The 22671-nt window shown below is 43.0% G+C and overlaps 1 protein-coding gene across 2 annotated transcripts; it reads right to left on the bottom strand.

Moving 5' to 3' along the window:
* Positions 1 to 356: 356 nt before the first annotated feature.
* On the bottom strand, positions 357 to 22616 carry kcnj3a (potassium inwardly rectifying channel subfamily J member 3a). Of its 2 annotated transcripts, none has more exons than XM_049727899.1 (6): positions 22458 to 22616; positions 18801 to 19482; positions 18337 to 18553; positions 3999 to 6063; positions 3320 to 3416; positions 357 to 2359 (listed from the first exon to the last, which is right to left on the bottom strand). In XM_049727899.1, the coding sequence occupies exons 2-4, from the start codon at positions 19479 to 19481 to the stop codon at positions 5474 to 5476; spliced, it is 1488 nt and encodes a 495-aa protein (XP_049583856.1). In that variant the 5' UTR covers position 19482; positions 22458 to 22616; the 3' UTR covers positions 357 to 2359; positions 3320 to 3416; positions 3999 to 5473. The 2 variants fall into 2 exon arrangements, with proteins under 2 accessions (XP_049583856.1, XP_049583855.1); XM_049727898.2 differs by lacking the exon at positions 22458 to 22616 and adding an exon at positions 19651 to 20284.
* Positions 22617 to 22671: the final 55 nt, after the last annotated feature.

Genomic DNA, 22671 nt, shown 5'->3' with positions numbered 1-22671 from the left:
AAGCTGTAGTTCACTTTTGGAGTCATGCAGTTTTTTGTTGAAGTGGCATTTCCTGGATATTACGATAACGCAGATTCTCGATGCAACACTCGCCATTCTTTTCATCCCAGCAGTGCAATATCGGCTCAGACACGCAATGACCAATAACAGACAACGTCACTAATTCTAATCATGACTGTCTGAGGTCGGCAAAAGCTTGAGTCGAATGCATTAACAATAAGTTTCACAAAGGAAAGCTATTTAAATACTTGTAAAATTAGCTCCGAAATGGCCCACTCATGTTGCTGATTGGGAGATTTTTTTTTTTTTTTTTTTTACCACTTCAGATTGTGTTGGGAATGAGCACTCAAGTCAAGTCAAGTCAAGTCAAGTTTATTTGTATAGCCCTAAATCACAAACAGTCTCAAAGGGCTTCACATAGCCAAAATTGACAATTATTCTCAAAGCATCCCCTGATCATAAGCTCCCAAAAGGGCAAGGAAAAACTCAAAAAAACCCTACCAGGGGAAAATGACAAACCTTGAGAAGGGACCACAGATGGAAGGATCCCCCTTTCAGGATCACCAGGTTATAATGGATGCAGAGAGTACACAAGTAATACATAATATGAAAATCAATGAAAAAAATGGATGTCGGAGGTGTCCTCGATTGTCCTGGCAGTGTCCTCAAGGGGGCCGAGCCGCAGCTCCCCCATCCCGAACTGGTCCCCGAGAATCCAGCCAGCCGCTATCCGCTTTCGAGCCACCTAACCCCCTCCCCAGCCGGGGAGGAGGTGGGCAGAGAGAACAGAACAAACTCCGGCCAAATCGGCCATCACAAGTTAGTTAAAGGCCATCTCATAGAAATGTGTCTTTAAACGTGTCTTAAATGTTTCTACTGAGGTAGTAGTTCTAATATCCATTGGTAGGGCATTCCAAAGCTCTGGAGCCCGAATAGAGAATGCTCTAGACCCTGCAGACATTTTCTTGGCCCTCGGTATAACTAAAAGACTAGCGTTTTGCGAACGAAGGTTACGAGACGGAACATAAGGAACGACTAGGTCGACGAGATATGAAGGCGCTAAGCCATGCAGTGCTTTATAGGTTAGTAGAAGAACCTTGAAGTCACATCTTAAATGGACCGGGAGCCAATGTAATTCGGCTAATATTGGGGTAATGTGATCAAATTTTCTTGACCGTGAGAGCAGCCTCGCAGCGGCATTTTGGACTAACTGTAGACTTTTAATACTGGATTTAGGAAGACCAGAGAACAATACATTACAGTAGTCCAGGCGCGACGTGACGAACGCATGTATAATAGTTTCCGCATCCCCAGTCGAGAGGATAGGACGAATCTTAGCAATATTACGAAGGTGAAAAAACGCAATCCTGGTTATATTCTTAATGTGTTTTTGAAAGGAGAGCGTTTGGTCAAATATTACCCTGAGATTAGTTACCGTATCACTCTGAGTGATAGTACGGTTATCTATAGTTATAGTGGTTTGCTTAAATAAATGTTGATAACGAGTAGGACCAATTATCAACATCTCAGTTTTATCCGGGTTAAGACGAAGGAAATTGAGAGACATCCATTGCTTAATCTCCGCAAGGCACGCCTCGAGATTACAGCAGTCCTATGGATCTGTCATCGATAACGGCATATATAATTGGGTGTCATCCGCGTAGCATTGAAAACTAATATTATATTTACGTATTATGCCCCCAAGCGGAATCATTTAAATATTAAATAAAATCGGTCCGAGTACCGATCCCTGTGGGACACCACAAGTAACATTATAAAGCTCAGAGGACGTATTACCATGGACCACTCGGTGCGTCCTGCCTGATAGATAGGAATTGAACCAGCTTAGTGCTGACCCTGAGATACCAACACAACTTTTAAGACGCCCTAATAAAATATTGAAGTCTACAGTGTCAAAGGCAGCACTAAGATCAAGTAGTAACAATACAGACGACGTATTTGAATCCATAGCTATGAGGAGATCATTAGTCACTCGTGTACTTGTGCTTTAAATGATGGCGGGAAATCAAATTAGGACGGGGATGTCAAAAGTATATAGCTCTTCAGAACTTGAAGAAATAATTGAGCAACGTGAGGACGGCCACACTGAAATAACAATTCCAAGACAAAACCTTTGACGATTAGTATTGTCCAAAAAAAATCATTAGTCTGATAACTTATTACATATTGCTGCTACTTTTGTTTAGTATCGTTTGGTTAATTCGATTATTCTCAAATTAAAAGTTATGCTTGGCGTATGTTTTAATATCACACAAACCTGGCATTCAAACAGGGGTGCGTAGACTTTTGATAGCCGCTGCATCTTCCATTGATGTGTTAAGCGAGACATCTTCGCAATCTGGAATAGAAAATGTTTGTGAGTCACTGCAAGACTGTATTTGCGTTCCTCCCGTTATCAGCGAGTCTGTTCATGTTTCTGCTCAGATGTTGTTTGTCATGAAAGCCTCCAACCAAAGATCTTCAGAGCATCTCTCAACTGCCAAACAGCGACCATTTCAGTGCCGCTCACGTCTTCGTGTGTTCGATTCCCGCTTGCTCTTTTAGTTGCAGTTCTAGACGTGTGTCCGCCGCCGTGACAAAGATGTCCTCTGTGATAAAGACCGAGCGTATTCCAAGAGCGTGAGCGTTGATTTAGGTGGGGCACGGAAGAAATAATGCACTTTGCTGACACTCTCTTTAATCATTTGATTGTTCCTCCTGCTTTGTTTGTTTGTGAGATTCCAAAAAGAGGTTACAAACATGAGGTTAAGAATTGAATTAACTGAGCTGCCGGGGCTTCTTTCACAGCACTTGATTTTATCTGTGTAAGCCTCCCAAAAAAATAAATAACATTATTTACGCCCTGTGTGACAAAAAGAAAGTGCATTGTGAATAATAAGCAGCAGCAGTGATTTCACCAAGTAGGATCAAAACAAGAAAAAGTGCCAGAAGAAAATCTCTCTGGCAATGACACTGGCACAGAAGCCGTTATCTGGCACATTTTAAAAAGAGACGCAGCTTTCTGCATGTATTTTTAATGAGCTAGAAAACGGATGTAAGGCCTCAACAGTGATTATTTCAACAGATTCATCTGTCAATTATTTTGAATTGTGTCCTGAGTGCTGTAACTGTTTTTCATTTTTGTTTTCTTTAAGCTGGTCATTGACACTGTTGAAAATGACTGTAAAACTAAAACAAAACATTGCTAGCTTCTTGGTAACTCACAGTACTGGCCTAACAGAATTAGCGCAGGTTCTTATATGCCTCCAAATAACAAACATTGTCAACATATATAGATAACCAATATGTCAATACTCACATGGATTTCTTCCTCATCTGTGGTGTGCCATCCCATGTGACTTTCTTCTTCTAGTCTTTTATTTGATGAAGTAAAGAAGTTGTGCCCCACACTTCCCCTGATTGGCCAAGACGGACAAGACAAGGAGACTGACACAATAATCATAAAATGTGAATTGACAATTAAAGAGTTGCCAACAATCTGCATCGATTTGTTGTTGCAGCTCCCAATCTAAAGATTAAAATTGGAACGATTTTATGAGAAGGATCTTATATCTAGATTTGTTACATGAGGTCAATTGACATGGGCGTCTGTGCAAATTGATAAATAAATACAATAAAATCAACAATATTTATTATTTAATTATCAGTACTTGAGTTTGAAGTGTGGAAAATTCCTTGTTCAATGACACTTTAGAAAAAATGGGGGCAACCAAGAGTTGAACAAGCAACCTTCCTATTATACTTTGCCATTCTATGTCAGAGATACATTCTCTCCTGAACAAATAAGTCAACAGGAGCGGGAAAAACGTGAAATAATGCCATGCAAAATGTAAACGCTTTTAAATGCCACAGGCAGCCGATCAATCGCTGGGAGCAGAGAATAGCAGGGATTGACAGTTGACTGTCACTCACTGTTATTCTATAAACTGGGACAGAGAAGGAGAGAGAGAGAGAAAGAGAGAGAGGCGGAGTGTTACCTTGGTAACCGACAGCTTGTCAGGTGTAACGCCGTTTGAGGTTATGCTTGCAGTCAAAGGAGTGGCGAAACATTGCTGTTGGAGCTTTATTCCTGAAGAGACTCGCTATCATACAATGTTTCCAATGCATTGAGAGAGAACCAAAAAAAAGTGGCGAGAGAGAGAGATTCAGTCAACAATGAAAATGGCGCTGTGGCGCGATAAACATGAGAGGCTTTTGCATTATTGCTTTCATCAAGGAGAACGCTGCTAGCCCCGGCGTCTCGCTTGAACTCGTGTGTGACCCCTGAAGATCAACTGCTGTTCATTTGGGTGGAACTGCACAGGACTGTCTTCAATGACAAAATGCACATGAAGATGAAAAGCCGTTTCAATTTCTTTTTCATACACTCTGGGTTAGAAAGTAACCCAAATTGGGTGAACATGAACCTTAAGGTGCATATCGCCAATAAGGGAGAAAACATAAACGTCTCTTGGTATGTAAAAGCTAACTGCAATTAGCTAGCATGCTAGCGTGACTGCATTGTGCTTCTCAAGTAGCCTACGGGGACTGACCCTTTGAACCGAAATGGGACTTTTAATAAGCATGTGGAAATTGCGTAGCTGTTTGTGCCCGTTTCGGCCGGGGGACACGAGATGCGGTGTAAAAGGCATCGTTGAACAAAATGTCCAGTGTTGGCGCAGCGAACAGAGTCATAAAAAATGGCGGGTGGTTAATTAGCACACCTATGAAGGAGCAAAGAAATGAAGATGGCGATGGAAACAAGGTAATATAGTTAAGGCTAAAACATCTTTGTCTATTACCTTTTGTATAGTCAATAAGGTCGAGTAGCATGCAAGAACAAAACATCGCCACAACTTTACATTAAACAACAAAAGCAAGAAACTCAAGGAACAAAATGTTATGCGCCGCCTGCTGCCGCAAACTGTCATCATTTTTATGTCAGTTTGAAATCGTATGGCTTTGTGCAATTTTCCACTCTCTGTAGCGTCACTAATGAACTTTTTTTCCTCTTTTTTTTAAAAAATAAATATCATGCCAGGAATTATTGTGATTCGATTCTACATGCGCTGTTTTCTTACATGCCTGATTGTGCTAATTATACACCGTCCGAAAAAGAGTCTGAGATCTCTCATGGACATACAACCGGGACAGATGTCCTTGATTCCATCGAATGTATATGTATCATTCATTCTTTTCATTTTCAATTCAAAATGAAAATTGAAGAAAAATATGTTACTGTGTTTGATTTTTAAATAAAATTGAGAATATCTGAGCCTAAAATTGAAACTTGCGGAAATTTTCACTTGGAGGCACAGTTTGATTTAAAAAAGAAAAATTATATGACACAATAATAAGTCACTTTTTAGATTGGAAATATAAAGAAGGAATGATACACCAGTTGTATTTGTGCACATGTTGTCAATTGATAAATCAGGAATAGTGGAAGTCAAAAGACGGGCGGAAGGCTTCTTTATGTAAAACGATCCGAGTTCATCTTTCTGAGTTTGGGCGGCAGGTGTCCGTCCATCCTGCCTCCCCCGGCCAGCCGCTGCAGCTTGGGGGGTAAGTCTGCCACCGACTTGCTGATGGGCTCCGTGCTCATTTTGGAGGCCTTCCCGCCCTGCTTGTCGTCGGAGACGCCAGGCACCGAGCTGATTCGCTGCAGCTTCATAGGCAGGTCTCCGAAACTGTAAGTCATCTCCGAGGTGGTGGAGCTCATCCTCAGCAGCTTTTTGGGGAGGCCTTCCCGCCCCGTGATCTTCTGGAGCTTGGTGGGCAGCTTGGTGGTGCTGTCGTTGTCCTCCAGGGTCTCCAGGCAGTCCAGGGAGCTGTTCTTCTCCCCGCTGTTGCACAGAGACGGCGCCATGAGGGGCGACGACAGGAGCAGGGCCTCCTCTTGCTCCTTCACGCTGTATGGCGGGGTGGGCACCTCGAAAGTGGCGTGGAACTGGGAGTAGTCCACCTTGAAGAATCCTTCCTCCAAGGAGATGACCGGAAAGAAGCGGTGTCCCCACAGCACTTCGTCCTCGGTGTAGGACGTCCTCGCTTGGCACGTCATCCCTGTCGAGCAGCACAGCACAAATACAAGAAGATGTTATATCACCTTCAAAAATTCAAGATGGGACTGTCAAAGTTTTTTATTGGGATGGTCACTGCCTATTTGTTCCTTGCCATATTGGAGTTTACAATTTTCTTTAGTACAGTTTTTAGTAAGGTAGACTCATAAAATGAAGTGTGAGGCCAGACCTGGCCCCGTGCCTTGAGTTTGACACCTGCCATCTAGGACTAAAGCAACGATCGCAAATTATCTGTCATTGCGCTGCCCGAGCAAGGACTAATGTTTGGGGATGATTAAGTACAGCGGCGCTTTTATCACATGCTTGGTACTCTTCCATTACAATCCGCTTTTTAGTTTTGTGCCCGCTTTTTTTTTTTTTTTTTTTTCCAGAGCCAAAAAAAAAAAAAAATAGCTCAATGACATCACGGACACAGCTGCCAAAATAAAAGCTTATAATTAATTGGCACTTTTTAAACTGGATGTTTATGAGCAACTGCAGAGTGACTCATAAAAAGGACACTTCAACCTGAAAATCAGTGCGAAGTAGACGCTGCATTAAACTCTCAGTGCACTTGTTATATGACAGACTCAATTTGTCCACTAGAATGTTCATTAAATGATTCTTCACACACTACTGACCACACTACACAAGTCAGTCTTTGCTAGTAGTTGCTGCGCTAATTTGTTCGGCAATTCGGCAAATAATCGAGAGCGCCACAAAAGAAGTCGTCGTTAAGTTTTATGTATCAAAAAAATCATGGTATTGGTACTCAAGAAGGAATACTCGCACTCCAAAAAAGATAAAAAAACAAAATAAGAAAAACCGAAGCTTATAGTGTTACCCCATAAGCTAGTAGTTAGCCTAGCTTCTTCTTCTCTTTCTTTCTTCGGCACAATTCAAACACAATTGTCCAAACTTTTCATTTATTGTTGCCAAAGAACAAAACAGAAATGATTTTATATTTTAGGAAAGCTTTCATTCCATAAAAAGGGTCAAACAAAGCTTATTAGAAATAAAACACAGGTACCCCGAGCGGGTTATGTTAAGCGCGCTAAAGACAATAAAAGATTACTTGCTGGAGGAGCAAAACACTTGAGAACTGGCTGCGAGCGAAAACCCTTCAGGAGTTCTATCTCTCTTTGGTACTGATGCTTAATGGCTCGGAAAGAGAATTCTATTGTATTTGACAAAATGTTTTTGTAACTTTAACAGTGAATTGCAGTTCCTGGAAAGTGCCGACTTAAGAGATGTTATGCTTCGAGCTGACACAACATTTCAAATTCTCAATTTTTTTTTTAGGGGGGCAGCCTGTTTTTAACAAGCCTGCGTTTATTTTTCCCACCTGACGCGTTGCAAATGGGGATAGTGAAAGTGTTCCAAGTGAGAGTGGATCAACCGCATGTTATTTTCTGCTAAGCGGTGACAGCTCATCACCATTATTGAGTAGCTGCCATTATAACCCCTCGCATTACATTTTACCACAGAGCTCCGAGCCATTTCACCACCTATTTATTTTATTAACGCGAGTAAGCTCTCAAATAATTGATAATTGAGTTTGCGTCTGAAACCAAAAGATGAAATCTGTTTTTATCTGTCTGAAGAGCGCGCACGCTCGTCTTTAGCATTAAGGAATATCTGCGGGGCGCCGATGTCAAGGTGTCTTGAAATCCATTAGGAAATTGGTGACTCTGCCGCCTTTTTAATCATATATTTTAATTACCGCCTTAAAGCTGCGATAGCAGCCGCCATCCAAAGATGATTGAAAATGGAGGGCATCTGTGCTTGATTGCCAAGGTCATGAAAAAAAATGCAGTTTTTCTACACAAGCATGGATCTGAAGCTTCAGAGCGTCAGCGGGAGTCATAGTATTACTTCTGCACAATTGCCTCCGTGTCCCGAGGCCTTTCAGCATATGGAAGCGTGCCGAAAGGAATCTAATGGGGAGGGAAAAAAAACAGCTAATAAGATATAAAGTCGCGGTTGGGGAGTAAAAGCAAGCGTGCGAACCGAGAGCCACCGTGAGCCTCAAAAAGTGCGCAGGCGGGCGGGCAGGGGTACGACCATCACCGCGAGTCGGCTTCATTGAATATTATAATCGATGCTGGACTCCCTCAAGCGCACCCACAACAAGATCAAACTAACAAGCTTTGGACAGACAGATAAAACCAATATAAGCCCGAGGCAAAAGATTGCTACAGTAAGACACAAAGATAACACTGGATCCAGCATCAATTAATAATATTCTCTTGCACTTGCTCTCTGAGTTACTGTAAGATCTGGCAATAGAGGGCGAGAGCAGAGGCTGCTCTAAGGGGATGCTGAATTGAATTGTACATGAGTTCAAATCATCTTTCCCCATTGAAATGAGCAGAAATGCCATTAATCTGTTCCATTATTGTCTGCTAGTTGTGATTTTTTTTTTTTAGTAGCAAGTCAAAGCTAATAATAATAATAATCATCATCATCATCATAATAATAATCAGAATAATATTCAGAATATTCAGAATTCAAACAACAGTTTGTATCTTGAAAAACAAGACATCACAATGTCTAAAATTGAAGAAGCCCACAAAGTATAATAGCATACAGCGTTTACATTTTTCTAGTGATGACAAGAGTATTGGACTCAAACATTTGTATTCGTCAAACATTTGGGCTCCAGCGCATTTCCCTTCTGCCACAAGCCATTCGCAGAAGACTCCACTCCTCAGTAATGTGGGCTGTCTATTCATGTTGAAAAGGGACAATTGTACAACCCTTAATCATAGTTATTAAGACTCTCAATTGCCGTAGGTTGCTCAAGGCTTGACACCTGGGTTGCGGCAATAATTAAAGGGGCACTTGTGTCACCCATATTTAATTGTGTTGCTAAAGAGCATCTGTTTGACATCACACACACACACACACACACACACACACACACACACACACACACACACACACACACACACACACACACACACACGCACGCACGCACGCACGCACGCACGCACGCACGCACGCACGCACACACACACACACACACTCACGATTTGATAGACTATGCGCATCATGTACAACAATAAGACAGACACAGATTTCAACATTTTGACATAAAAGACAAAAAATATGGCATCAAATGACTGTTTATGTCTAAAACCTAAAAATGGCAATTCAGACAAAAGCCACAAGTGTGTGTATTTCATATTATGGGCAGCAGCACCTTATGTAACTCCAAGAAGCCACGCTTGCCTGAGACTCTGTGTTTCTATGGAAACCATTCCAACTATAGGAATTTGTGTACTCCAAAGTCATAAGCCCCCTCGCTGCTTGTTGTTGAAAAGTAGCAGTGACACGCTAGAACAAAAAGTCAGCGCTCTCTTTTGAAGACGCCATTTTGGTGCAGAAAGCATTTTTTTTTAAAAACATTAACCATCAACACAGCTGATGTCTCAAATTAAATACAAAGCTTAACTTGCTGAATTTAGCTTGGGTCATCTGCTTTTTTTAACGTAAATATGCTGCTTGTCTTTTCCTTATATGACAACAAATTAAATACTGTTGCGTTTGAACAGCTGGTGGGTGGTAAACGCAATCGTAATACAACCGCCAGGGGTTTGGGGCTCTCTACAACAATAATGAAGCTTTTTTTCTTTTTTATTCGACTATTTCTGACATTTCACAGAGCGCATTTTAAGAGTCATAATTACCCTACTCAAGTTTCAGGCAATAAAAGAGAATCTGCGCACAGCCACCTTCAGTGTGGCTCATAAAGAGCGGAAATGACAACGCTTGGAGAAGAGGTGTTGGAGGGAAGCCGCCAGGGGGGAGAAAACAGCACTGGATTCTGACGGAGTCATTGCTCATGCCCCCCCCAGCCCCCCATGCAGGGGAGAGACTTGTGCAATTACATTTCTTCTCTCAGCGAACGGTCACGAGACCACCGAGAACATCATATGATAAACAGAATATGAGAACATGAGATATAAAATAGCACCTCAATTAAAAGTCACATCAACAAAGTGTGTTTTTGAGCAAAAATATAATAATAATAATAGCAATAATATAATACAATAGCAAATATAATATAGTATAATAATAATATAATAAATATAAAATAAAAATATAATAATAGATATGATAATAGCAAAAAAATCAGCGTATAATCAATGTTCAGGGAAATGCGCCGATCGCACTGCTTGTCGACAGAAGGGTGCAGTTTGTCATTGTCTTTGCTTGGCGGGCCTGGCACCCCGTACAGTGAGGGAAAATAAATAAATAAATAGACGCACCGTGCAAAATGATCTATTCCTATCACCAGCTGCCAGCGTGTAGTGGATTTACTAGAAAATGGTATTTTGTTCAGCCGCAAACCACAAATGGATGCTTTTCTTCCAGGTGATGCAAATTTCTGCTTTACTTTTTTTTATAATGTGCTTTATAATTTTTGGGGCAAGTCAATCAAGTGTGAGCAAGGCCGATCTACAGTTATTTCCAAAGCTAGTCTAATGAGGATGTTGAGGCTTTCCTCTAGTTTGAAGGATTGCGGATTCTCCTTGCTCTCTTTCTGGCTTTTGACTCGCTAAGCATTTTACGCTAATAACGTAGCTCGAGAAAAGCAAAGCCTTCAGAAGTTTGTCAAAGTTGAAGTTCAGCCGGCTGTTGGGCGCTCTGATTTGGATTAACTGAGTGACGGCGCTAACGGCTTTATAATAAGCTCTTGCTGATTTTTAAAAAAAAAGGCATCTTTGGAAAACTACTAAGACTACTTTCAGTGATGTGTGGGAATGAGCATACATATTTAATATCTGGACACAGATGGATGAAACGCTAAAAATAGGGCAGCAAAAGTACGTCATTATCACTAACATTGATTAATTGATGTCACCTTAGGGTCGACTACAAAAAGGTTATTTGTTCAACCCCTAGTTAAGAACCATTAAATTAAAAAGATATCGCTGACATTGATTAATCGACATTCAATTGACTATAATTGAGTTACAACTCGCAAAACTCTGAAGTGTTTCAAGTCCTAGTTTAGATAAAGAAAAATATCTCTTCTTCATTCTATTCATTTTCTCTAACGCTTCGCCACGTTCGGGTCAACCATTCACCCTCCATTTCAAACTTCAGGACAATTGAAAGTCTTCAAAATGCACGTTTTCAACCGTCGATCGTGACTGAGTAGCAAAACTTCGAAGATTGCCTTGACCCCGAAGTCATCTCCGTTTAAGGCTCTCAAGAAATGCACTTTTTTTTGTTTGTTCCTAATAGCACGCCGCTTCTGTGGCCTCATAGAGTGAGCCAGCCGCAGAGTCAGCACAGTGACAGCAGCGATAAAATGGCTTCTTTGTGGGGGGGGCGCCGCTGCAATAGAAAAGCACTGAGCTCAGCCAGCCTTGGAAAGAAAACCTGAGTGGTTTCCAGCGACTTATCCCATCGTCAAGTTGCTTACCCGCTTTGTAAAATGTGGAGGATGATATTCATTTAGGCGCAACTTTGCGAAGCTCAATCATAATCTCGATCTGCAGGCAATCTGGTGTCAATCTCGGACATGTTACTTTCATCCGTCAAAAGCTGCGTTGAAATTGGGTTTGTTTGTGGGAAAACAGCTCCTTAAAAGGATTCCGGCATCTGAGAGTTCTTTATTCTATTTAGAGAAGAGCGCGCAAAGTAGCTCTTTGTCGCACTCCCCTTGTCTCTTTCTATCTGGCTCTCTCTTACACGCAGTCACTCTTGCTCACGCACACACACAAGTCGCTAGTGCGGTGCTGTCAGCAGAGTCCCTTGACAAGCTTTTAGTCATGGAGAAGGATTAAGTGTTATGTGTTCAAGGGAAATGCGGAAAAAAAAATAATCTGAAATTAACAGGGAGTCGGGGAACTCAAAGCAGGTTGAAAACTGGGATTTCTACAACAATAATAATATTGACAATTTATTAAATTAAAATAAAATGTATAATATATAATTTATATTAATAATACAATTTTGTAATATTTATTAATTAAGATTAAAGTTCAATAACAGGCGGATTTTTTTTCTAGAAACATCATAGCAATAAATTACAATGAATGGTAGAATCCGGATTGCGCAATCAAATTTTATGGTCCTCAACCCTTCGAGTCTCACGGAGGCCAGGTCGGTCGAGTCAAGTCTTTTGCCAAGCAAGTCATAAAATTTGCTTGAAAGTCGACTCGAGTGCAAGTCATGTGACTCGAGTCCTGCGAGGTCCAACAACGCTTCACTGTGCCAATAGTGAAAACGAAAACACAAAGATGTTTGGCTCCATCACAGGCGCTGCCCAATACGTGCCGAAGAATGCTGAGCCATCACTGAGCCAATCTGGTTTTAAAGGTTAGATGATTGCATCATATTTAAAAGTCCAATTCTATCCAAGCGCATTTTCCAGCTCAGTACAGCAGCTGTTTCTATGGTGACCAAGCTGTAAAAAGTGCAGAAACATTCCATTGCTTATTTCACTGGGTGAATTTGCCAGGGCGGAAGTAAATCCCTTGTGCCACTGAAATTGCGTTCAAGTGTGCGATTCTTTTGCAAAAATGCCTTACAGTTGTTGGCAGCTCCAAGCTTTTATTGCTACTGCGCATTGAAGGCTGAGCTGAGCAAGAAGTGGGGGGGGGGGGGGGGGGGGTGGCGCTGCTGGGTGGGGGGAGCTTGGATGGCGAGAGCGGAGGCCAATGTGAACTGGGGCTGCCAGCCATCTCAAAGTGGGGAGTCGGAAGGAGGCGCGGAGCATATGGCCACGGGCCATCCACACACGAGCGAAAGTCGAGGCAGAGCGATGGAGGCCGCCATCAGAAGCAAACGCATCTAATCCGTCCGTTTGCAGTCGCGCTTGTCCTCATTAAGGTGGCAGGGGAGCTGGAGTCAGTCCCGGCTGGTTTTGGACAAGAGGCGGGGTACATTTGTGACATGGAAAGACTAATAAAAGAAAAAAATATATAATAAAAAATAATAAAAATATATTTTTTAATTAAATAAATAAATAAATAAATAAATAAATAAATAAATAAATAAATAAATAATCTGTGGTGTGAACGGACATTTTCCTTCCGTTGCCAAGAGTCACAAATGTTCGCCCCTCAGTGAGATGGGGGCTGAAATGATCAATTTTCCTTGTCGACTCAACATCTCAGCTGGTTAATTGCTTCAAGACGCCATTTATCCACAATCATTTCCACAGCGTCCACCAAATTCTTAATAGCAAACCAATCCGATATTCTCCAAACGCACAATTCCGAGGTGCTCCCCCAGCCTTTTTTCTTCCTGGTTATTTATGTTGAATGTATAATTGTGATATAACAAACGAGCACAAGGAGGAGTTTGATGCCTTGGGAGAAGTCAAAAGAATCAAGTCCAGACAGCCAGAGCGGGAGATCCGAGAATAGAACGGGAAAATCCCAGAGGAGCGTCTTGCTGGAAGACGACATCGGCGTAGCTTTGTGTTTGGGCTTCGTCATTGATTCACCTGCACTTCAGGGACGGTGGCGGCTCAGACGATCAATGCCGCCCGTGGCCAGCGCTGTTCCAGCGTCATCAGCGCCAACGAGCCGGGCTGCCAATAATATCACGCTAGCACAACACGCAGCGCTTTGACGCGTCTCGTTGCCTGAAGAGGCGATGCCATCGGCCAATGGTTTCGTCGCACGGGGTTCATCTGGGGTGCGTTTATCGGCGACGTATTGCTTGACGAATCCCTAAAGACACAATTAACGTTCTCTGGTTCATCTCAAAGTGAAAATGAATCCAGGACGCCTGCCGCCCAAGTTCACGCTGACAGCCGTAATGATCACATTCAAAGCGAGAACATCCCATTTCTTGGAAGTCAAAAACAAAAACAAAAAATGGACCCGGAGACAAAATTGTGCCGCCAGCCAATAGCAAAGCATGAATCCAGAAGATCATTTCAATTTCCATTATTTCCCATGTGGGCAAAAAAAGTCTCCAGCCAGCATGCCGGAACAGAGTGTGTCCAAGTGTAGCGGTTCCGCTGTAATATCTGGAATACTTTGCGGTCAATAACCCAGCAGCGTGAAATTTGGAGGAACCGTCACCTAGCCAGTTGAAATTCTGAAAATTCAGTCTCCTGAGCCGTCACCCCGGGTGCATCCGATTTGGATGCCAAATGACTCTTGCCGTTATTACTTCCCCCTTCTCAAGTCACTTTAACCCTTCGGGACCGGGACCGCGATTCCGAGTCGGCAGCGGATACGAGTACTTCGAACCTTAATTGAAACTATTAGGCCTTGCGTTCTAAGGAAAAGCATCCATTTTCTTTTCAATTACGTGTGCTGATAACAGCGTGGATCGGGCCATGACATTGGCTGCTCTGTTAATATCAACGGCGCTTCCAATTAATTACACTGCCTGATTTCTTGAAGAAAAAAAAAAAGTCTGAATGCACAATCAGAATTAATTCTACACTTAAAGCTTCATTTTCACAACAACAAAACAAGCAAAGGTAAGACAGAGCTATTAGCAGAGGGATGCATTATTTTCCCCCGTGTTATTATTTTTTATTTAGTGGAATTGTTAATGCCTGCATTGATGAACGTATGCGGCGACCATGACACATCGATGTTTGGAGATTCAATGCGACGGCACCTACACAAAGCTCCTTTGGCCATGTATAAATTAGCAGGCGAGAGAGCGGCCATTCTTTCCGAAATATGAATAAACATGAGCGCTTGATCCAGTGGCCGTTGCTCGCCACCCACATCACTTTACCAACAGATGTGCGATTTTTTTTTCTCTCTTTCTCTCGGCGCCGGCAAAAACAATAACACAAAGACAACGCTTTTGTTTATCAAACTTTTGGCCGCCAGTTGTCTTACAAAACTTTTTTTGTTGATATTTGCACATTACAAGCAGGACTAGTAGTGGGGGGCTTAAGAAGTTTTTCTTGCAAAAACATAATTTGTATTACAATTTATTTATTTATAAATGTTTTGATCTTGCAGGTAAAATCAAATCTGTGGCTTTAACACTTCAGCTTTTCGCAAATCGATGTTAAGTGGACTGTACTTCTTAAGCGTTGAACTTATCTCAACGCTACATCAATAATAAAATAAAACATCTCTAAATATGATTTATTAAAAGCTTTTCATAGATGTTACCACAAGTACGTTTGCATGCATGAAACCACAGGAGATGAAAAAAAAAAAATAATTCTAATGATGGACAGACATAAAGACCTGAAGCTTTGTGCAAGGTAAGCAGAGCTGCATTGAGTTTTTGTCTAAGTCCCAAGTTAAACTCCTCATTAGCCAAACTCATTCACATAAACAAAAAAGCTGCTCACGAATGACTCCAGCAGGATTTGGACATTTCTAGCACATCACCTCTTTCTCTTTTTAATTACATCCGGAGAGCTCAAGTTGATCGGGGGGGACTCAATAAGAGTGGCTGTGCGTTCGTGTTTCTGGTAAAAAAAGAAAAAAAACACCATGTTGCCTTTATGAGCTGTAATAAGATCATTAATCACACACCGCTGCCTGCCAGCGGATCTTACATTCAGATAAGCCAAACACAGATTGGCGTCTTTTCTACAAGCGGGAAAAAGAATTGATAATCCTACAAAAAAAATTAAAAATCAATGACATTTATCTTCTCATGTTTTCTTTCTTTTAAAACAAATGTAAGAGATTGACAACTTAGGGTTGCAGGTAATTGCCTTCTTAACACACTTTCGAAAAGGGAAGCCATTTGTTTGTTTGGCCCTGCTCAGCAAATCATAAAGGAGTCGTCGCTTGATCAATTATTTTCAAACGGACATTTAATATCTCGTAAGACCTCGCATGCCCTTTGGCTCGGCACAAAAACAACGAGATTCCGATCAAAGTTGCTTTTTATTATTACGCAGACTCGGGTCAATTAGTGGAGTCCAGAGTTCAAAGTAAACACGGTGGGGGGGCGTTTCGCTGTTATGTTGCATGAACAGTTTGTCGACCGTGTGACCTTTTGCTTTTTTTTCCCAGGCAGATTCCGATATTGGATCTCATTAGATTGTACCGGCAGAAACCTTATTGATCCTTTTTCAAATTGTGTGCGTCCCTAATGTGGTGTCTCCCAGACATGCGGTGTTACAATTGATGTGACTTGTTAAGTCATCCTCTACTTTTCATAGGAGAGACTTGACAACGCGATGTCAAGCCGATACACCCTGAGCACGACAAAGTGAAAACATTCCTCATTTTGCAGCGGCACAAAGACAGCGCCACTCCAAACCGACAAGCCTCGTTTGGAGAAGTTGCGGTCAAAACAACTTCAGCGCATCGAGAGGTTTCAATCCCATACATGAAAAAAAAAAAATGTATATGAGGCCAGATCAGGTGAGTTGGACGACACCCTTGCCAATAAACACATCGCATAACACCCCTATTGTGCCGGAATCACGCCTGTGGGTGATTTTTTTTTTTCTCCCCTTTCAGCAGGCTCCTTAAGCACGTCGCGATCCGAAAAAAGCAATTTCATTCCGCCGTCTCATATTTGCCTGCTTTATTACACAAATCCTGTAATCGTTGTCATATTATAGGAATGAAACAAGCTAAATTTAGGTGCAGTGCTGCAATCCTGCATACTCAAGGAGAGGTTGCCATGGAAACAGAGTTGCATTGGCCAGAAATGAAAGCATCTGAGGATTTAGACTTTTGACTGTACATCAATTTTTAACTGTAGATTGTTTCTACGTCAGCCATCTTTTTCCTCCCGCGCGAAAACATGCAAAGCGAGTGTGACAGACGCAGGCCAATTCCGCTGCCGCCATTGTAAATCTTTAAAGCCACATCTGTGACCGTCACAATATGCCTTCAGATGCTCAAGTTCATCGGGTTCATTAATTCCGACAACAATGGAACATTTGCCAACTTTCACAGAAGTGCTTTGGGAGCGAGCCGACTTCTAAAAACTAAAGCGTGCCGTTCCAAACTTAAGATGGAATCAGGGCAAGTGTTGTTATACAGATCCTTAGGCGGCCATCTTTGTGCTCAGCCTTCACATCGATTTTGCGCGACGGCTTCTTGTAACTTAACGACGCCATCGCAGTGTGTAAATCTGGCTTTCTGAAGTCGACCATTACTGGTCAAATGTCTTCTCGGTCTTTCTCCACAGTGTCAGTCACCGATCGATCATTACCGTTGTAAACAAAATCAATGGGCCATATTTTAATTGTTTTTTACGGCGAAATTAAGGAGTTTTTTGTTAAACATTTTGCCAAATCATATTACACACAGCTAAGTATTCAGCATTTTTTTTTTCCATTATTTCACAGCCTGTACTAGTTTACATAAGATTAAGAAAGTGTACCTAATGAAGTGTCCAATGAGCGTACACTGGGAGGTGGACTGCAGGTACACTGGCAGACATTTTGTCAGTGAGCCTGACTTCAGCAGACCCCTGTGACAGTTCTCATTACAGTCAGTCAGTCAGTCAGTCAGTCAAGCCTAAATTTCCCCCCACAATGACACGCACGCACTTACACGTACGTGGAAGGTGCAAATAAAGGCACCCAGCCGGCCGCACGCCGCCTCGAGTGCTAATGAAAGTGCTTTAACTTACTATGAACACATTCCATTAGGAACTGAAAAGCTCATTTCCATTTTAGAAACTCTGCTGCCGCTGATCTCGTCGTCGTCTGCCTATTGCATCCAAGGAATTCCCTCACACTTGTGTCAAACACACTGTGGATTTAAAGGGACCAGGCTCGAGGCGTTTCTCGGAAAATGGAGAGCTGAATTCCAAAGGGACTGCGCAAAGTAAATGATGAACTGTGAGAAATTATCTCGGAAGATGAGCGGAAGAAGAAGCTGAGAGGAGCCAAAAAAAGTAGAGCTCACTTAGGGGAGGGGTTTAAAATTTGGGCTACGAGTAGTTTTGAGTGTTGCTAGCATGAACTCATGTTACATAAACAGCTCCATTCATTTGGATGTTTTTTGTGCTGCAAGAGATGCGATGCATTGCAATATTGATATTTTTCTCCCTAGCACACATTGACAGTTTGCTCAATTTCTTCACCCAGTGGTGTTAAAATGCATCGTTTATAAATGATGCCACCAAAATCGATCATTGGTGACGTATAAATGCTAACCGCTACTCTTACCGGCGACGTATGCCGCGGACGCCAAAATCAATAAAATGCAATCAAGGGTTCGATAAGAAGCCCATTTGGCTGTCAGCTGGTAAACGATGAAAAAGGATCAATACCGTTCATATTTGGTGTTGGACAATTTTCAGGGGAAGCAAACAAAATAGCGTGCCAGGCTTGGCTGGGCGAACTCACCCGTGGTCTCCACGATGCCCTCCAGAATCACCACGATTTCAAACTGCTCCGTTTGCATGGACCTCAGCGAGAGGTCGTAGAAGGGGCTTTTGGTGTCGATCACGTGGCAGATGGTGAGCGGTGAGACCAGAAAGAGTTGGTCCGCCCCCGTGCTGAAGCCTACGTCCAACTCCAACTGGTCCAGAGGAAGGAACTCGCCTTCGGGGGTCTGCCGAGACTGAGGGGGAGCAGACAAGGAAACAATAATGGACGGATGGCAAAAAAAAAAAAGAAACATTTTGTGCAAAATAACACAGCAGATATTTATACCGCTTGTGGAATGGAAGCAACGCTAAACTGAATTTGCTAGCAGCAAACACACATCCAGTCTTGCTAAAATGTTCTGAAGCCTTGTCAGATCAGCTCTCCTGGCACTTTTGGACGTTGTCACTCCCGTGATGGGCCATTCCTAAGGGATAACTTACTTTGAGCAGTTTGCAGCGGATCTGCGCCGAGACCATATGGCTGTTGCGCAGGTTTCCCACCCGGAACATGAGTGTGAGTTTGCCGTCGCGCATAGAGATGGCGGCGTGCTCACTGAACATGAGCGTCTCGGCCCGCTTCTTGGGCTGGGACATCTTGATGAACATGCAGCCGATGAGGAAGGCGTCCACGATGGAGCCCAGGATGGACTGGAAGAGGAAGAGGATGATGCCCTCGGGGCACTTGTCAGTGATGTAGCGGTAGCCATAGCCGATGGTGGCCTCGGTCTCGATAAAGAAGAGGAAGGCCGAGGGAAAGTTGTACACGTTGGCCACGCACGGCGTGTACTTGTCATTGTGCGCCTTGTTCAGGTCCCCGCGTATGTAGGCGATGAACCACCACATGGACGCCATGAAGAGCCAGGCCACCGTGTAGGTGAGGATGAAGATGAAGAGGTTCCAGCGCCATTTCAGATCCACCAGGGTGGTGAACAGGTCCGAAAGGTATCTGCTCGTCTCGCCCCCCAAGTTGCCATGCTGGACGTTGCAGCGGCCGTTCTTGTCCACGAAGCGCTGCCGCTTGCGCTTCTTCTCCGCCGGCGCCTGGTTGCTGAAGCCAGAGCCGCTGGATGAGGTGGTCACTACCTGGTAATCGTCCCCGAATTTCTTTCGGAGTGCAGACATACTACGGAAGAAAACAAGAGGCAGTGAGACAATAACAACAATAGCGGTGAGAAGATAAGAAAAAAAGTCCACTGGTGTGAGTTGCCGCCTCCTCCTCCACCTCCAATGTCCGTGCGCAAAGACGAAAATAAAAGAAAGGAAGAAAAAAAAAGTGCGCTGCCTCACTTGCCTTCTGCTCACACCGTCCTCTTTCTCCACGCACGACTCCCGCTGCGCCCCACAGCCATGAAATAATCACCAGGGCGCGTGTACTTTCACAAGCCAGTCGAGGGGAGCCATAAGACACACGAGAGGGCGAAGCAAGAAAAACAACAAATTACGCACAACAAGCTAAGGTGTCCACTTCTTGTGGCTTCCTCATCACAAGACAGAACTTGCTCAAAGGCAAATGGCTCAAAATCCAAATCCACGCGCTTCCGCGCAGTCCTAAAAACACCGCGTAATGAGCTTGATTTCCAGGATTCGAGAAAGGCTCGGTGCGCACTCGCTGCCGCAGGCTTCTCCCTGGCTCGCTTTCTGCAGTGGGCTGGTGGAAACATGCATCCGAATAGTCTCGTTAGTCCACTTTCTCCTTCTCTTGTCTTTCAGACTAACGTCGAATGGACTCTCATGATGACGTCCTCTTCCTCTGCTGCTTCTTTCCATCTGACTTCTCGGCGAGCTGCTCCTGCGCACTTGCACACGCTGCCAGTGATGCGTTCACTGGCTTCTGGCGGTGGTACAATGACAGGCAATCGAGTGGGTGGATAATGTGGAACAGCACGATGTCACCAAAAGTGGACGTGGACGCATTCTAATTGAGAAGTGGATCGTTTACTGTCTACTATTGTCCAAAAGAAGAGGAGGACACAAAAAAGTCCCACAGCGTTACATAAAGTAGACAGCGGAACAGGAAAAAGAAAATATGCAATCACAGTACTACTGAGGATTGCACGGCCTTCCAAAATGGATGAAAAGATGAGACAAAAACAGGTCAGGGATCTCTGAAGAGGCCTGTAGGATCACTGAGGAGTTGTTGGCAAGTCCTGGCGGTGCCCTACATGTGGCAACAAACATGCAATTTTATTAATAGCTCCGAGTAAGCCTTGCGGTTGCAAGACAGGGGCCATCCAGGACTGGATATTTTTTTGCAATTTAATAAAAATTAAAACAATAATAATAAATTAGAAGTGTGTTTGCCCATTACATTGTGCTTCAGCATATTATTTTCTGCATCATATTTGCTTCTTTTACAAAATAACTGTACAGATTATACAACACTTTATCCTTTTGCAATTAATTTAAAAATATATATTATGGTCTATTTGATCCGCTTTCCAAATGCACGATAACCTTTATTGTACAAGCAGACTTGTCCTCTTTGGTTACAAGTGCACCGTGTTTACATCAGCTTTTAGGTCACCTGTGCAAAACAACCTCCAGTGCCCCCCACCCCACACCACCCCACCCCTCCTTCTCCATCTCCATCTCCTCCCAGCATTATTCCATTAAGCCTCCACACAAGGTCCTAGCAGAGCACAGCGCATTGAGGGAAGGGCTGCTGACACTCGCTGAAAACACTCGATAAGATCTCTGGAGACAAGGTGCCGAATGTAACACACACAAAGGAAAACAGGCCACAAAGGAGTTATCGGACGAAAGCTCGGCAAAGTCTAGACGGGAGTGCTTGGATCAAGTCACATCGGCAAATGTAAAGTCTTTACCTTCAGGGGCTCTGTTTACTTGACCTGCGTAAATCCTGTAGGCTGGCGGATCTTTGAGTGCTGTGGGAGTTTTCAAAACAAACTTCAACTGAGCAATTACTTTTATTCTCTTTAAACGATGCTTTGAATTCAGATCTTGGGAAAAGCAATAATGAGGCACAACCGACCAACGCGTGGCAATCGATGTACCAGCACACACTGTAATGGCCGCACTCAAAGTTGGACAAATTAAAGTATACACTTGATACTGTCAAAGACACATGACAATGACCAAGACCTCGACAGTACATCACCTTTTGTATTGCTTCTTGCCAACGCCATTATCATCTAATCCATTAATCCATGCTGACAGCCACTGGGATAGCTGACAAGAAACCGGTTGCTATGGAGATATACGAGTAAAGAAGCCATTGCAGTCTCATTAGATTAATAAATCAATAAACAATCAAAGTGACTTCCTCACCCACAAGGCAGGTGCCTCTGCTCAGATGAGAAAATGAAGCAAGGATGCGTTTTCAGTTGTTTATTTTGTTAAATGTCAACTTCCACGGGTTGATTCTTGTGCTATTTTTGAACAATATTTTGATCAGTTGTCTCGCGATCAATACCCGACAAAACCTCAAACGACTGTGGCCTCTTTTTGTTTTATCTCTTGTCCAGTCTGACACAAAACAGTCCAAATTGGAGTTAGGAGACTCAAATAAATGATTGCATAGCAGGTTGGAGAAATGTTGATGCACTCCTTCAGACAGCAGGTCATCCTAATTGCCAGGTGAGCATTACAGTTGAGCACAACTTTTTATAATGAGTTGCAAGGGGCAAAGTGGGTCATCTAGCAAGCATTGTGAGTATGGTGGCCAAGGGGGGGACTATTCACATATTTGCAGAGCAAAAAATAGGGCTATTAGTCAGGACTAGCCAACGGGCAGCCTGCATCACAGTATGCAGTGGCAGCTCTCTGCTGATATACTCATTACAAGTGTCTTCCAATTGTCTGTCTTAAGCGCACGCATCGGAAGAATGCAATTAACGCAAGCACAGGGTCAACAGTGCGATCTCGCAAATGGATTCTCCAACCAAGCGATAATAAGTATCCCGACATATCCCAAAATGCACTTTTCTCACTTAAAAAAAAAATAAAAGACTGGGAAACGGTGTCACTGATCTGAAATGCGAAGTCGAAACTGCTACATCATTTCTTAGTAACTGGTGACATGTAAACGAATGTCAACCAGAAAATAAAAAAAAGAACGTAAGAGTATTTTCAACTTACATGAAATTAATTTATTTCCAACAGTCTGGTTACGACCGTGGCGTAGTTTCCAGTCGTTTGTGGGTTAATTTGTCATTATCCAATCAGGTTTCAGCTTCTACGTGTTGTCATGTGGATCACATTTGCCACCAGAATTACGTCTGCCGACGCGAACACGCGCACATGCGCGCGCACACGCTGAAGAAATTGCTCTCTAATGTTCAGTACCTGAACC

This window comes from Syngnathus scovelli, chromosome 8, assembly GCF_024217435.2.
Source record: "Syngnathus scovelli strain Florida chromosome 8, RoL_Ssco_1.2, whole genome shotgun sequence".
NCBI lineage: Eukaryota > Metazoa > Chordata > Actinopteri > Syngnathiformes > Syngnathidae > Syngnathus > Syngnathus scovelli.
This window is presented reverse-complemented; position numbering and strand designations above follow the sequence as displayed.

Bases quoted from the DNA above. Each gene is read 5' to 3' on its own strand.
- kcnj3a (XM_049727899.1), bottom strand. From the start codon at position 19,481: ATGTCTGCACTCCGAAAGAAATTCGGGGACGATTACCAGGTAGTGACC. The intron at 18,554-18,800 runs GTAAGTTATCCC...GCTCCCCCTCAG, and splicing joins TCCGCTGCAAACTGCTCAAA to TCTCGGCAGACCCCCGAAGG. The intron at 6,064-18,336 runs GTGAGTTCGCCC...GCTGCTCGACAG, and splicing joins GGGCATCGTGGAGACCACGG to GGATGACGTGCCAAGCGAGG.